The sequence below is a fragment of the Moschus berezovskii genome, chromosome 28 (assembly GCF_049115385.1).
Source record: "Moschus berezovskii isolate FMDL1 chromosome 28, NW_MosBer_1.0, whole genome shotgun sequence".
Taxonomy (NCBI): Eukaryota; Metazoa; Chordata; class Mammalia; order Artiodactyla; family Moschidae; genus Moschus; species Moschus berezovskii.
Genome location: NC_142487.1, coordinates 14,015,097 through 14,031,039, shown reverse-complemented (window position 1 = coordinate 14,031,039; position 15,943 = coordinate 14,015,097). Strand labels below are relative to the sequence as shown.

The 15,943-nt window shown below is 40.7% G+C and overlaps 1 protein-coding gene across 3 annotated transcripts in view; it reads right to left on the bottom strand.

Annotated features, from left to right (window-relative positions):
• SLC14A2 (solute carrier family 14 member 2) overlaps positions 1-15,943 on the bottom strand; it is a 66,146-nt gene that overhangs the window by 49,507 nt on the left and 696 nt on the right. For all 3 annotated transcript variants that reach the window (XM_055417281.2, XM_088833349.1, XM_088833350.1), the window contains exons 2-3: positions 4,195-4,375; positions 3,021-3,210 (exon numbers count right to left, since the gene is read on the bottom strand). In XM_055417281.2, the coding sequence (XP_055273256.2) occupies positions 3,021-3,210; positions 4,195-4,375 (371 nt within the window). The remainder of the gene's footprint in view (positions 1-3,020; positions 3,211-4,194; positions 4,376-15,943) is intronic.

The following is a 15,943-nucleotide window of genomic DNA, read 5'->3' as shown; positions in this document are numbered from 1 at the left end:
AGCAAGGGAGTTCCAGAAAAACATCTGCTTCTGCCTCACTGATTATGGTGAAGACTTTGACTATGGATCACAACAAAATATGAAGAATTCTTAAAGAGATGGGAGTTCTAGACCACCTTACTTGTCTCCTGAGAAACCTGTATGAGGGTCAAGAAGAAACAGTTAGAACTGGATATGGAAAACTGGTTCAAAATTGGGAAAGGAGAATGACAAGTATGTATATTGTCACCTTGCTTATTTAACATATGCAGAGTACATCATGTGAAATGCTGGGCTGGATGAATCACAAGCTGGAATCAAGACTGCTGGGAGAAATATCAACAACCTCAGATACGCAGATGATACCACTCAAATGGCAGAAGGTAAAGAGGAAATAAAGAGCCTCTTGATGAGGGTGAAAGAGGAGAGTGAAAAGCCTGGCTTAGAACTCAGCATTCAAAAAACTAAGATCATGGCATCTGGTTCCATCACTTTGTAGCAAATAGAAGGGGAAAACGTAGAAGCAGTGTAAGATTTTATTTTCTTGGGCGCCAAAATCACTGTGGACTGCCCTTTCCAATCACTTTCATGACTGCAGCCGTGAAATGAAAAGAAGCTTGCTTGCTAGAAGGAAAGATATGACAAATCTAGGCAGCATATTAAAGAACAGAGAAGTCAGCTTGCAGCAAAGGTCCATATAGTCAAAACTGTGGTTTTTCCAGTAGTGATGTACGGATGTGAGAGTTGGACCATAAAGAAGACAAAGCACCAAAGACCCTTGGACTGCAAAGAGATCAAACCAGTCAATCCTAAAGGAAATCAACCCTGAATATTCATTGGAAGGACTCGTGTTGAATCTGAAGATCCAATGCTTTGGCCATCTGATTCGAAGAGCTGACTCATTGGAAAAAGAACCTGATGCTGGGAAAGACTGAGGGCAAAAGGGGAAGGGGGTGACAGAGGATGCGATGGTTAGATAGCATCACCAACTCAGGGGACATGAATTTGAGCAAACTCTGGGAGACAGTGAAGGACAGAGGCACCTGGTGTGCTACAGTCTGTGGGGTCACAGAGAGTCAGAAATGACTTTAGTGACTGACGACAACAGGATTAGATAGGCAGAAGCAAAAGTTCTCAGCTGGGAAGAGTGTGATGTTGTGTGGTAGGCTGGGCGAGGCTTGTCAGAGTAGGCTTTGAAATCCGGCTGAGGGATTGAGTTTTTACCTAATACACTCTTGTCTTAGATTCTTAATCAGGACATCTGGGAAGATTAGGAAGGCAAGGTGTGTGTTTCCCTTGTAAAATTGGGAGCAAAAAAATCCATGGAGCAACTCTTTGAATGACTTGGCAAGTTTTCCAGTGGATTATGGTCAGCAGGGAAGGGGGACAATCAAACTGTCAGATCAGGAAGGAACCTGGGCTTCTTGAAGATGACCTGTAGGTTGGCTAGACGGAATTCATCTCAGGGGATTTTTGGCAAACAACGATGGAGCAGAAAGGACAAGAGCTGATCCTGTCAGAGGCTGTTATATGTCAGCTGCTGTGAAGCTTTAGGTAAGTGGCAGCAAGGAATAGGGAACCCAGTGCTAGAAGCCGAGACACAGATCCTGGCTGGAGTGCATTTCTCCTGTCACTCGCCAGAACTACACCCCAAAGAATTCAGCCTCTCATCCATCTGACCTGGAATGGCCTCCCAGCTAGAGCTGGCGTGTGTCTTGGTGGAGCTGGAATGTCGGGTGGCTGGAGGAGTGTGGCACTGGTTACAACCCAAGCAGCTTGGATCATTCCCCAGGCTCTGGGGTCACCAGGGGCCTCTGGCTCTGCTGTCCACTCTGTCCACGTGCCAGGGAGAGCAGCCACGTGTCTAAATCTGAGCCCTGCCACCTATTGGCCATGGCACCGTCCGTGGGCAACTCCCAGCCTCTTTCCTCTCACTTGCAAAATGTGAACGCTTTTACCTTCACTGTCTGCTTTGTGAAGTGGCAGGAAGAACCACAGGTAACAAGCAAGAAGGTGGCTTTCAATCTTTTTGACAGTACTCCACAGTAAGGAAGGAATGTACTTCATAGAATGACCCAGTTTCTCTCTCTCTCTCTCTCACACACACAACATGATTGAAACAAAAATTTCACAAAATAATACTTTACCTACGTATGGATCACTCTAATCTGTTTTATTTTATTCTGTTATTTTAATTAAAAAATTTTTTAATGCTGCTGACTATTCATGATATGTGAATGGATTTGTGACCTCAAATTAAAAAAAAAATTGAGGACATGGGTATTTCTAAACCTCTCTGGTCATCAGGAGCACCCAGGAGAATCTTATTTAAAACACCACCCCCATATCCAGATCCGCTGAAAGGGAACATCTCTGGGAAGGAGGGAGAATGGGGGGTAGGTGAGAAGCTACATTTCTTAACAATCTCTCCAGGTGATTCCGGGCATCAGGAAAGTTTGGGAACCATAACTTATGGCAAAGTTCAGTTCAATAAAATGCTACTTATCATTACTGGAATTTGTGGCCCCTGGTGCAGAGCTGGACGCTTCCCCGGCCTGTCACATGCTTCCCGGCTCCTGTTTGTTCTCTTCTCCAAACCACCCCGGCACTACCCTCTTGCCTGCTGGCCTTCCACTCTCCCACATCAGCGCTACTAGTTCAAGGCTGCCCTCTCTAACCTTCCCAACATGTAGAGATGTCTGCCTGCTCTGAACTTTCCAGTATGCATACTGCCTAGTATTATTCAGAGACATTTCTTGTCTGTTAGTTCTATCTCCCTCAATTGCATTGTAGGCTCCATGAAGGAAGAACAGCTGCACCTGCCTTTGAGGGAACATTTCCAGAAGGCTCTACAGTCAAATGGAGCCTGGTGCTGTCACTTGCTGTGAGCACACTGTGTGAAGAACTCCAGTGACATGTTCAAAGGTGATTCTCAGGAAACTGGTTGGCTGATACTAGGATACAGTTGGCTGTTCACTCAAATAATTACTTCTCTACTTTTCTATTCTGAGAAACCAAGACCCCAATAGAGAGGAACTCACCTGTCCTGGCTCAAGATGAGGGCAGTTAAAGTTGACACCATAGTCCCCAGACCTCCCGTAATTGTCCACCAGGGATTCTGGATCAGGAGCCCTATGAAGATGATGAGCCCGCTGAGAGGGTTGTTGGCAAACATCACCTGAGCGGCCCCCCTCAGAATCCAGTCTGTGAACTGGAAGGCCAGGGGCTTATCTGAAAGAGATAGGCAGAGTCATCAGCAGGGTTGAGCCTGTGCTTCCCTGCTGGACCGCTGGTTGGCGTGGCAACCAAAGCAGACAGGGATGCACTAGTGGGGACATTTCCTCTCATTCCCCCTGGCGGCCAGCCTGAGCCTCTGAGTGGCCTGGCAGTCAGTCCACAGTGGGTGTCAGTTTTGCTGTACAGACTGAACGCCATGCTGAGACCAATTTAATGCTGTTCCAGCCATCAGCTTGGTTGGCAAGGAAGCCCAAGGAACATTCCAAGGGAAATTTATTGGTCCAAAGGAAGAGGTGGGGAGGGAAGGAAACTCTTTTTGTGTAGAACTCTATGGCTCAGTTGAGGGCTGGTATCTGAGCAGGAAAGAAACTGGTCTGGAGGGAAAAAAAAAAAACCTGGGAAAGGAACGATTTTAGCCCAGCTGTGAAATTAGCATTGAGTTATGCATTGACACTGAAGAGTGACATATGTTCTGTCTCATTCTCTGGTTTGGTTTCCAGGACAACCTATATAAGTGGGGGGCAGGTGAGGGAGAGGAGGGTGAGGGCTATTTGTTGCAACATTAGTTAAGGGAAACTGGGAGATGAATGATGTTAAAAAGAAAGAACCTGGAACACTGGGGAGGGTGAGGCCAATATTTTCTTGGCACATAAAAAATGACAGTGGAATAAGTGAAGGAATGACCATTTAGTTTGTTAGAAAATGGCTTACATGTTGCTACTATGGTTGCCTATCTAGCCCAGGTAGGAGTGAAGCACTGGCAAAGAGCTAAAATCAGTGAAATGCACTGAATTCTGAAATCATGGAAATTCAGATGGTAGCATATATTACGCTCACCGGAGCCAGCTTGGGGCTGGAACACCTCGAATGTGGGGATCTGCCGTGGGTAAGTGAGGAAGCTGCTTCCCCAGTCCAAGCCAGGGGGAGCGCCGGCTCCCTGGCCTGGCCTGGCTGCGTCACCCTTGGACATCTGCCTACCTTTCAGCCAGCTCCTGTACTCCTTCATCTCGCCTGTGAGGTAGCCCATTGCTTGGAAGAAACCGACGCCCCCTTGGCCTGCAGAGCCTTGAGGGGCTGCCCCACTTTCTCTTCTTGGATCCTTTTCATTGGGTTTTTTAATCTTCACAATGTGGCTTTCTTCGTTGGATGACCGGAGATCCTTTCAGGAAGAGCCATGATAAAACATTAAATAACAGAACTTTTTGAGAGCAGGGGCATTTGGGGCTAGGGAAGATTATGAGATTTTCTTTTTTTATAGAGACAGGGGATTATCAGATAAACGTCCATTGTGCAGTGCTGTCTAGAGAGCTTCACGCAGGCCTGCTCCTTCCAGGACCACTACGCATTGCTCATGCTGCCGCTGCTGATGCTCTCGCTTCCGTCCTGTCCGACTCCGTGTGGCCCCATAGACGGCAGCCCACCAGGCTCCCCCGTCCCTGGGATTCTCCAGGCAAGGACACTGGAGTGGGTTGCCATTGCCTTCTCCAGCGTGTGAAAGTGAAAAGGGAAAGTGAAGTCGCTCAGTCGTGTCCGACCCTTAGCGACCCCACGGACTGCAGCCCACCAGGCTGCTCCATCCATGGGATTTTCTAGGCAAGAGTACTGGAGTGGGCTGCCATTGCCTTCTCCGACACATTCCTCATAGCAGGGTTCTTAACTTTGTGTGTCCATGGATCCCTTTTGGTAGTTTGGCAAGCCTGTGGACTTCTTTCCAGAATGTTTGTAAATGCATAAAATGAGATTGCAATGAAAACCAATTATATTGAAATGCGGTTATCATAATATTTTAAAAACCCGATGTGCATATAGTGGCAGTAGATCCAATACCAATACCGATTATAATTCCAAGGTAGAGATGAGTGAATATGTGGGATGTCAACTCAGGACAACTCTCTAGGGCCATTCTAGCTCCAGAACTCACTGTAGGATCACCCACGACCTTTATGGTGACTACATCACAGTCCAACTTCGGCCCAGTCCTTTCACTTCTCTACAAGTATTGACCCAAGGACAGACCCCAGTAAACTTCTTAGATCCATATCTCCATCTCGGAGTCAGCTTCCTGGGAGAACCCAATCTGTGGCAATGACAAAAATCCCAGGTACTACTAATGTGGCTGCTGTTTATTGCTTATATTTATCATTGAAGTAAATGCTAAAGTTCACTGGAGGTTAGTGAAAATAAAGATAAATTCTTTTCTCCATCTAAGTTCCATCCATTTATGAACCCTTGGGTCAGGACTCCTTGCTCTAAAACTATGTCTTCCAATATGGTAGCCAGTAGGACATGTGGCTCTTGGCACTTAAAATGAGGCTAATCTGAACTGAGATGTGCTTAAGTAGGTTTTAAAGCCTTAGTATGAAAAAAGAATGTATAAAACACCTCAATGATACTTTCTATTGATTATCTATTAAAATAATAATATATTCATACATATTAAGTTAAATAAAACATATTATTCAAATAATTTCACCTGTATAAGCTGTTTTCATATTTTAGAGATTAATACATTTTAGAGCACATCTCAATTTAGACTAGCCGCAGTTCAACATCACAAAAACAATTCAATGAAAAAATGGGCAGAAGATCTAAACAGACATTTTTCCACAGAAGGCATACAGATGGCTAAAAGGCACATAAAAGATGCTCAGCATCACTAATTATTAGAGAAATTCAAATCAAGACTACAATGAGGTATCACCTCACACCATCAGAATGTCCATTATCAAAAAGTCTATGAACAATAAATGCTGGAGAAGGTGTAAAGAAAAAGGAGCCCTCCTACACTCTTGGAGGGAATGTAAATTGGTACAGTACACTATGTAGAAAAACTAAAGACAGGGCTACCATATGATCCAGCATTCCTGCTCCTAGGCATACATATGGGGAAAAACACAATTTGAAAAGATACACGCATCCCAAAGTTCATTGCAGCACTATTTACAATAGCCAAACTATGGAAACAACCTAAGAGTCCATCAATTGGACAAATGGATGGATAAAGAAAATATGGTATATTTATACTCAGCCATAAAAAGAATGAAATCATGCCATTTTCAGCAACATGTGGACCCAGAGATTATCATACTAAATGAAGTAAGCCAGTCAGAGAAAGACAAATATCATATGATGTCACTTAAATGTGGAATCTGGAAAAACGGTACAAAGAAACTTATATGCAAAACAGAAACAGACACACAGACCTAGAAAACAAACGTGGTTACCAAGGGGGAAGAGGAGGGAGGGATTATTAGTTTGGGATTAACATATATACACTGCTGCTGCTGCTGCTAACTCGCTTCAGTCGTGTCCGACTCTGTGCGACCCCATAGATGGAAGCCCACCAGGCTCCGCTGTCCCTGGGATTCTCCAAGCAAGAACACTGGAGTGGGTTGCCATTTCCTTCTCCAATGCATGAAAGTGAAAAGTGAAAGTGAAGTCACTCAGTCGTGTCCGACCCTTAGCGACCCCACGGACTACAGCCTACCAGGCTCCTCCATCCATGGGATTTTCTAGGCAAGAGTACTGGAGTGGTTTGCCATTGCCTTCTCCGAACATATATACACTACCATATATTAAATAGATAAGCAACAAGGACCCACTATATAACACAGGGAACCATACTCAATATTTTACAAAATATTGCAATAACTTATCAGGGAAAAGAATTGGAAAAGAACACACACACACACACACACACATATATGTAACTGAATCACTTTGCTGTACACCTGAAACTAATACATTGTAAATCAGCTATACATCTATAAAAAATAAAATAATTTCATCTATTTCTTTTCTTTTTACTTTTAAAATATAGTAATATAGATTTAAACTTATATGTGTGGCTCACATTATGTTTCTATTGTACTTTAACGGTCTACAGATTTCTCTAACTTCGTCACTGCATCAAAACTTAAATATCTTGAGGATGTCAGTAGAAATGGTGAAGTGAGGCCCCCTCAAATTCTCTCCTCCATTAAGGCAATGAGGACACTGGGAAAAAATGTGCCTGAGGTGGTGGATAACAATTGAGGGAAACAAGAAGCTAATCAAAACCTTAAAAGGAAAAACCAGGATGTCCAAAGGGGGCTTTAAGAGGCTTGGGCATATGCCTTGCTAGTCTCTGGAACTCTGCATTCAGTTGGGTCTATCTTTCCCTATCTCCCTTGTCTTGCACTTTTCATTGGAGAAGGCAATGGCAACCCACTCCAGTGTTCTTGCCTGGAGAATCCCAGGGGCGGGGGAGGCTGGTGGGCTGACGTCTATAGGGTCACACAGAGTCGGACACGACTGAAGCGACTTGGCAGCAGCAGCAGCAGCAGCACTTCTCTTCTTTCCTATTTGTAAAGCCTCCTCGGATAACCACTTTGCCTTCTTGCATTTCTTTTCCTTTGGATGGTTTTGGTCACTGCCTCCTGTATAATGTTATGAACCTCTGTCCATAGCTCTTCAGGCACTCTGTCTACCAAATCTAATTCCTCGAATCTATTTGTTACCTCCACTGATTTAAGTCATATCTGAATGGCCTAGTGGTTTTTCCTACTTTCTTCAATATGTCTGAATTTTTCAACAAAAAACTCATGTTCTGAGCCAGTCAGCTCCATTGTTGATGGTCATACAATATACAAAGACGTCATTTGTATGATAATAATAGCAGAAAGGTGGTAGGGGTAGAGTTACAGTAACATAGCTTTGTATAATATTGTAATTAAGTTGAATTTAACCCAAACTATATTAAGACATTTAATTATAATATCCAGGACAACTACTCAGAGAAAAAACTAAAACATATACATAACAATGACAGAAGAATTAAAATGATACACTAGAAAATACCTGTTTAAGATAAAGGATGGCAGTAGTGAAATAATACATGAACAGAAAAGATATATCATATATAGAAAGCAAATAGCAAAATGGCAGGCATAAAGCCTAACTTACCAGTAACTACATTAAATGTAAATGGATTACACACTTCAAAGACAGAAATTTGCAGAACAGAATTTAAAAAGTTATACAGCTATGTCTTCTCTAAAAGAGACATACTTTATATTAAAAAATATAAATTGATTGTAAGGATGGAAAAAGATGTATTGTGCAAACAGTTACTTAAAAAAAAAACAACAAAAGCTGGAGTGACTATACTAACATTAGCAAAATAGACCTTTAGCTGAGACATAAATTGTTACTAGAGAGTAAGAAAGAAAAGTTTAATAATAAAATGATCAATCTACCAAGAAAATATAATAATTATAAACACTACATGCTTAACAAAAAAGCCCCCAAATTTATGAAGCAGTAGTTTTTAGAATTGACTTGAGGAAAAGTTGATTCAATAACAATAATTGAAGCCTTCCATACTGCATTTGAAAAAAATGATAGACTATCTAGATAGAAGATCAAGGAAATAGAAGACTTGAACAACTCTAATAAACTAGACCAAATAGACATCTGTAGAACACTTCACCCAACAGCAGCAGAATATACCATTTCTAGTGCACATGGAACCTTCTCCAATATAGATCATGCTGTGTGCATGTGTGATTCGTTGTGACTGACTCTATGCGACCCCAGAGACCGTAGCCCACCAGGCTCCTCTGTTCATGGGATTTCCCAGGCAAGAATGGTTGCCATTTCCTTCTCCGGGGAATGCAGGGATCGAACTCGCGTCTCTTGCATTGGCAGGTGGGTTCTTTACCACGGTGCCACTGGGAGGGTCTGATGCTGAAGCTGAAGCAACAATACTTTGGCCGCCTGATGTGAAGAGCTGACTTATTGAAAAAGACACTGATGCTGGGAAAGATTAAAGGCAGGAGGAGAAGCGGATGACAGAGGATGATATGGTTGGATGGCATCACTGACTCAGTGGACATGAGTTTGAGCAAGCTCCGGGTATTTGTGAAGGACAGAGAAGCCTGGTGTGCTGCAGTCCATGGGTTCACAAAGAATCGGACATGACTGAGTGACTGAACAACACCACTTGGGAAGCCCACAGAACATGCTGGGCCATAAAATAAGTAAAACATGTTTATGGTTAAAAACATTAGTAAAGGGATTGAAATCATACACAATGTTTTCTGGCCACAGTGGAGTGAAATTAGATAGTACTGATGAAGCCATCTGCAGAGTAGCAAGGAGAGGCAGACAGAGAACAGACTTGAGGACACAGCGAGAGGGGGAGAGGGTGGACAAATTGAGAGAATAACGTTGAAACACATACGTCACCATGTGTAAAATCAGATAGGCAGTGGAAGTTTGCTGTATGATGCAGAAAGCTCAAATCTGGGGCTCCGTGACAACCTAGAGAGGTAGGATGGGGCAGGAGGTGGGAGGGAAGCGCAAGAGGGAGGGGCCATACACATACCTAAGGCTGATTCATATTGATAGGTTGCATAAACCAATGCAATATTATAAAGCAATTATCCTTCAATTAAGAATAAATAAATTTAAATTAAAAAGAGTAAAAAAAAGATCCACTGGGAAAGGATTAAAGCTAAAAATGAAGAAAAGAAAAAAGAAAATCAAACATAGAAGGATATTTGTAAAATATGTGAAAATTGAAGAACACACTCCTAAATAATCCATGGATCAAAGAGGAAATCAGAGGAAAAATTAGAAAATATTTTGAGATGAATGAAAACAAAACCACAACACACCAAAACTTATGGGATGAAGCTAAATCAGTGCATAGAGTGAAATTTATAAACGTAAATACCTATGTTAAAAGAAGAAATATCTCAACAAACTAACCTCTCACTTTAAGAAATTAGAAAATAACAGTGAATTAAGCCCAAAGTGAGTGGCAGGAAGGAAGTAACAGATTATAATGAAAATAAATGAAATAGAGAATAGAAAAACAAACAAAAAAAATCAATGAAACTAAAAGTCAGGTCCTTGGAAAGGTCAGAGTTGACCTTTTAAATTTTAACTAGTTTGACAAAGAAAACTAAGAGAAGATTGAAGTTACTAGAATCAGAAATGGAAGAGGAGACATTACTACCAACCTTAAAGAAATAAAAAGGATTACAAAGAGTGGGTTATAAAGAAATGAATAATGGTATTCTAACAAATCAGATAACCTAGATGAACTGTATAAATTCTTAGAAAGACAAAAACTACCAAAAGGGAGACAGGAAGAAATAGAAAACTTGTATTGATCCCTAAAAAAGTAAAGCAACTAAATCAGTTAAAAACTAAGTCAAACCAAACTAAAATTTCCCACAAAGAAAAACCCATGTCCAGGTGGCTTCATCTGTGAATTGCACCAAATGTTTAAGGAATTAATTCTAATACCTTCCAAAAAGCATAAGAGAAGGGAACACTTCTTAAGATAATCTATGAGGCTAGTATTATCCTGATATCAAAGCCAGATAAAGACATGACAAGAAAGAAAATATAGATCAATATGCTTTATGAATATAGACGCAAAAATCCTTAACAAATACTAGCAAAACAAATCCAGTAGGATATAAAAAAGATTATGACCAAAGAGAATTCTAAGAATTTGAGACTGTTTCATCCTATAAAGACTATCAATAGATTGTTTAATAAAGAAAAATACTCACATGGTTATTTCAACAACACAGAAAATCTATTAAAGACCAAAGGGAACCAAATTGGAAAGAAGGAATTTAAACTATCTCTATTTGAAGACATCCTTTTATACAGAAAACCTTAAGAAATCTACAAAAACAAACAAACAAACAAACAAAACCTGTTAGAGGTAATGAATTAGTTCAGCAAGTTTGCAGGATACATAATCAATATACATACAAAAACAGATTTTATTTCTATACATTGGCAATGAACAATCCAAAAGTAAAATTAAGAAGACAATTCTATCTATGTAGCATGAAAAAGAATAAAATATTTTGGATTGAATGTAACAAAAGAGGTGTAAGACTGTGCACTCAAAATTACAAAACATCACTGAAAGAAATTAAAGACTTAAATAAAAAGAAAGCTTATGCTCACTGACTGGATGACTTAATTTTGTTAAGATACAATATTCTCCAAATTGGTCTATAGATTTTACACAATCCCTACCAAAATGTCAGTTGCCTTTTTATTTATTTATTTTTTTGTGGTGATTAGGATCCTGAAATTCAAGGATCTCAGATTAGATAAAACGATCTTGAAAAAGAACACAGTTGGGGAACTCATATTTCCTGATTTCAAAGCTTACTATGAAGCTCTAGCGCGCAAGGTGGTATGGTATTGCCTGAAGAATAAACATAAATCGGACCCATAGAAATTAGAGCCCAGAAAGTGAGAGTGAAAGTGAAGTCACTCAGTCGTGTCCGACCCTTAGCGACCCCATGGACTGCAGCCTACCAGGCTTTTCCAGCCATGGGATTTTCTAGGCAAGAGTACTGGAGTGGCTTGCCATTGCCTTCTCCGAGAGCCCAGAAACAAACCCATATATTTATGGTCAATTGATTGCTGATAGGAATATCAAGACAATTCAATGGAGGAAGGATAATCTTTTTAACAATGGTGCTGGGACAAGTGGATACTCACTAGTTAAAAGACTGAAATTGTATCCCTACTTAAAATCATATACAGAAAGTAACTTAAAATGAATAAAAGACTTATATGTAAGTGCTAAAACTATAAAACCGTTCGATTAAAACATTGGTGTACATCTTTTGACCTTGGATAAGAAAATGGTTTCTTGGATATGACACCAAAGTATAAGCAATCAAAGAAAAAAATAGATAAATTGGACTGAATCAGAATTAAAAGCTCTGTGCTTCTAAGGACAGTATCAAGAAAGTGAAAAGATGACCTACAGAGAGGGAGAAATAATTCATAGATTATATATCTGGAAATGGTCTAATATCCAGAATATAAAAAGAATGACTACAACTCCACCAGAAAAAGACAAGTAACATAATTTAAAAATGAGCAAAGGACTTGAAAAAACATTTTTCCAAAGAAGATATACAAGTGGCCAGTAAGCATATGAAAAGATGTTCCAAAATCATTTACCATTGGTGGTGGTTTAGTCGCTAAGTCCTACTCTTGGTGACCCTATGGACAGTAGCCCACCAGGCTTCTCTATGGTATTTCCCAGGCAAGAATACTGGAGTGGGTTGCCATTTTCTTCTCCAGGCAATCTTCTCAACCCAGTGATTGAACTCATGTTTCCTCCATTGCAAGCAGTCTCCTGCATTGCAGGCAGATTCTTTACCGACTGAGCCACCGGGGAAGCCCCATTTGCCATTTGGGAAATGCTAATCAAAATCACAGTGAGCTGTCCCTTCACATTTACCTAGACTATAATAAAAAGACAACACAGTTTGTTGAGGAGGTGGAATGGCACAATGTGTACATTGCTGGTGAGAATAAACACTAATGCAGCCACTTTGGAAAACAATTTATTAGTTTCTTAAAATGTTGAATGTAGATTTACCATGTGACCCAGAAATACCACTTCTAGGTACTCTTGCCTCGAGAACCTCATAAACAGTATGAAAAGGCAAAAAGATATGACACCAGAAGATGAACCCCTCAAGTTGGAAGGTGTCCAATATACTACTGGGGAGGAGCAGAGGACAATTAGTAATAACTCCAGAAGAATGAAGTGGTTGGGCCAAAGAAGAAACAACACTCAGCTGTGGATGTGTCTGGTGGTGAAAGTGAAGGCTGATGCTGTAAAAACCTAGAACGTTAGGTCCATGAATCAAGATACACTGGACGTGATCAAGCAAAAGATGGCAAGAGTGAATATTGACATCTTAGGAATCAGTGAATTAAAGAAGGGGAATGGGTGAATTTAGTTCAGATGCCCACTATATCTACTACTGTGGGCAAGAATCCCTTAGAAGAAATGGAGTAGCCTTCATCATAAACAAAAGAGCCCAAAATAGGTTCAACCTCAAAATGAAAGAATGACCTCAGTCCATTTCCAAGGCAAACCATTCAATATCACAGTAATTCAAGTCTATGCCCCAACCACTGATGCCAAAGAAGCTGAATTTGACTGGTTCTATGAAGACTTACAATATCTTCTAGAACTAAACCAAAAATAGATGTCCTTTTCATCAGTAGGGGTTGAATGAAAAAGTAGAAGTCAAGAGATACCCAGAAAAACAGGCAAGTTTGGCCTTAGAGTACAAAATGAAGCAGGGCAAAGGCTAACAGAGCCTCGTCAAGAGAACATGCTGGCCATAGCAAATACACTTTTCCAACAGTCTAAGAGATGACTTTACACATGGAAATCATCAGATGGTCAATATAAAAATCAGGTTGATTACATCCTTTGCAGCCAAAGACAGAGAAGCTCTATAGAGTCAGCAAAAACAAGATCTGTGGCTGACTGTGGCTCAGATCATGAGCTCGTTATTGCAAAATTCAGGCTTAAATTGAAGGAAGAAGGGAAAACCACTAGGCCATTCAGATATGACTTAAATCAGTGGAGATGAAAAATAGATTCAAAGAACTAGATTTGGTAGACAGAATGCCTGAAGAACTATGGACAGAGATTCATAACATTGTACAAGAGGCAGTGACCAAAACCGTCCAAAGAAAAAGAAATGCAAGAAGGCAAAGTGATTATCCGAGGAGGCTTTACAAATAGCTGAGGAAAGAAGAGAAGCAAACGGCAAGGGAGATAGGGAAAGATACACCTAGTTGAATGCAGAATTCCAGAGAGTAGCAAGGAGAGATAAGGAAGCCTTCTTAAAGGAACAATGCAAAAAAAATAGCGGAAAACAATAGAATGGGAACGACTAGAGATTTCTTCAAGAAAATTGGAGATATCAAGGAAATAGTTCATGGAAGGATGGGCACCATAAAGGACAAAAATGGTAAGGACCTATTTGGTAAGGACAGAAGCAGAAGACACTGAGAACAGGTAGTGAAATACACAGAAAACTATACAAAAAAGGTCTTAATGACCTGGACAACCATGATGGTGTGGTCACTCACCTAGAGCCAGACAACCTGGAGTATGAAGTCAAGTGGGCCTTAGGAAGCATCACTAAGAACAAGGCTAGTGGAGGTGACAGAATTCCATCTGAGCTTTTTAAATGCTAAAAGATAATGCTGTGAAAGTGCTGCACTCTGTGTGTCAGCAAATTTGGAAAACTCAGTGGTGGCTATAGGACTGGAAAAGGTCAGTTTTCATTCCAATCCCAAAGAAGGGCAATGCCAAAGAATGTTCAAACTACTGTACAATTGTGCTCATTTCATTTGCTAGCATGGTTATACTCAAAATCTTTCAAACTAGGCTTCAGCAGTATGTGAACTGAGAATTTCCAGATGTATAAGCTGGTTTTAGAAAAGGCAGAGGAACCAGGTATCAAACTGCCAACATTCGGTGGATCATGGAGAAAGCAAGGGAGTTCCAGAAAAACATCTACTTGTGCTTTGTTGACTACACAAAAGCCTTTGACTGTATGGATCACAACAAACTGTGGAAGATTCTTAAAGTGATGAGAGTACGAGACCACCTTACCTGTCTCTTGAGAATCCTGTACGTGTGTCAAGAAGGAACAGTTAGAATCAGACATGGAAAACTGACTGGTTCAAAATTGGGAAAGGAGTATGACACAGTTGTATGCTGTCACCCTGATTATTTAACTTATATGCAGATTATATCATGTAAAATGCTAGGCTGGATGAATCACAAACTGGAATCGAGATTGCCAGGAGAATTATCAACAACCTCAGATATGCAGATGATACTACTCTAATGGCAGAAAATGAAGAACTAAAGAACCTCTTGATGAGAGTGAAAAAAGAGAGTGAAAAAGCTGGATTTAAATGACATTAAAAAAGCTAAGATCATGGCATCTGGTCCCATCACTTCATGGCAAATAGAAGGTGGAAAAGTGGAAACAGTGACTGATTTCATTTTCTTGGGCTCCAAAATCACTGCAGGTGGTCACTGCAGCCATGAAATTAAAAGATGCTTGTTCCTTGGAAGGAAAGCTATGACAAACCTAGGAGGCATATTGAAAAGCAGAGACATCACTTTGCTGACCAAGATGTGTACAGTCAAAGCTGTGGTTTTTCCTGTAGTCATATAAGGATGTGACAGCTGGACCACAAAGAAGACTGATGCTGAAGAACTGATGCTTTTGAAATGTGCTTGAGAAGACTCTTGAGAGTCCTTTGGACTGCAAGGAGATCAAACCCGTCAATCCCAAAGGAAACCAACTATGAATATTCGTGGGAAAGACTGATGCTGAAGCTCCAGTACTTTGAGATAAGTCAGTTCATCTGATGTGAAGAACTGACCCTTTGGAAAAGACCCCGATTCTGGGAAAGATTGAAGGCAAAAGGAGAAAGGGGTGGTAGCAGATGAGATGGTTAGATAGCATCATTGACTCAGTGCTTACGAATTTGAGCAAACTCCAGGAGTCAGTGAAGGACAGAGGAACCTGGCGTGCTACAGTCCATGGGGTTGCAAAGAGCTGGACATGACTTAATGACTGAACGACAATGGCAAATACAATGAAATATTATTTGGCCATAAAAGGAATGTTTACTGAAAGAACCCAAAATATTATGCTAAATGAACCAATCATGAAAGGCATATATTACATGATTCCATTTATAGGAAATATATAGAATGGGCAAATCTATAAATCCAGAAAGTAGATTGGTGGTTTTGCCGGGGGCTGGGAGGTGGGGAAGATGGAAGGAGGACTGACGGTTAAGGAGTATGGGCTTTCTTTTTGGGTGATAAAAATATTCTGGAATTAGATAATAGTGA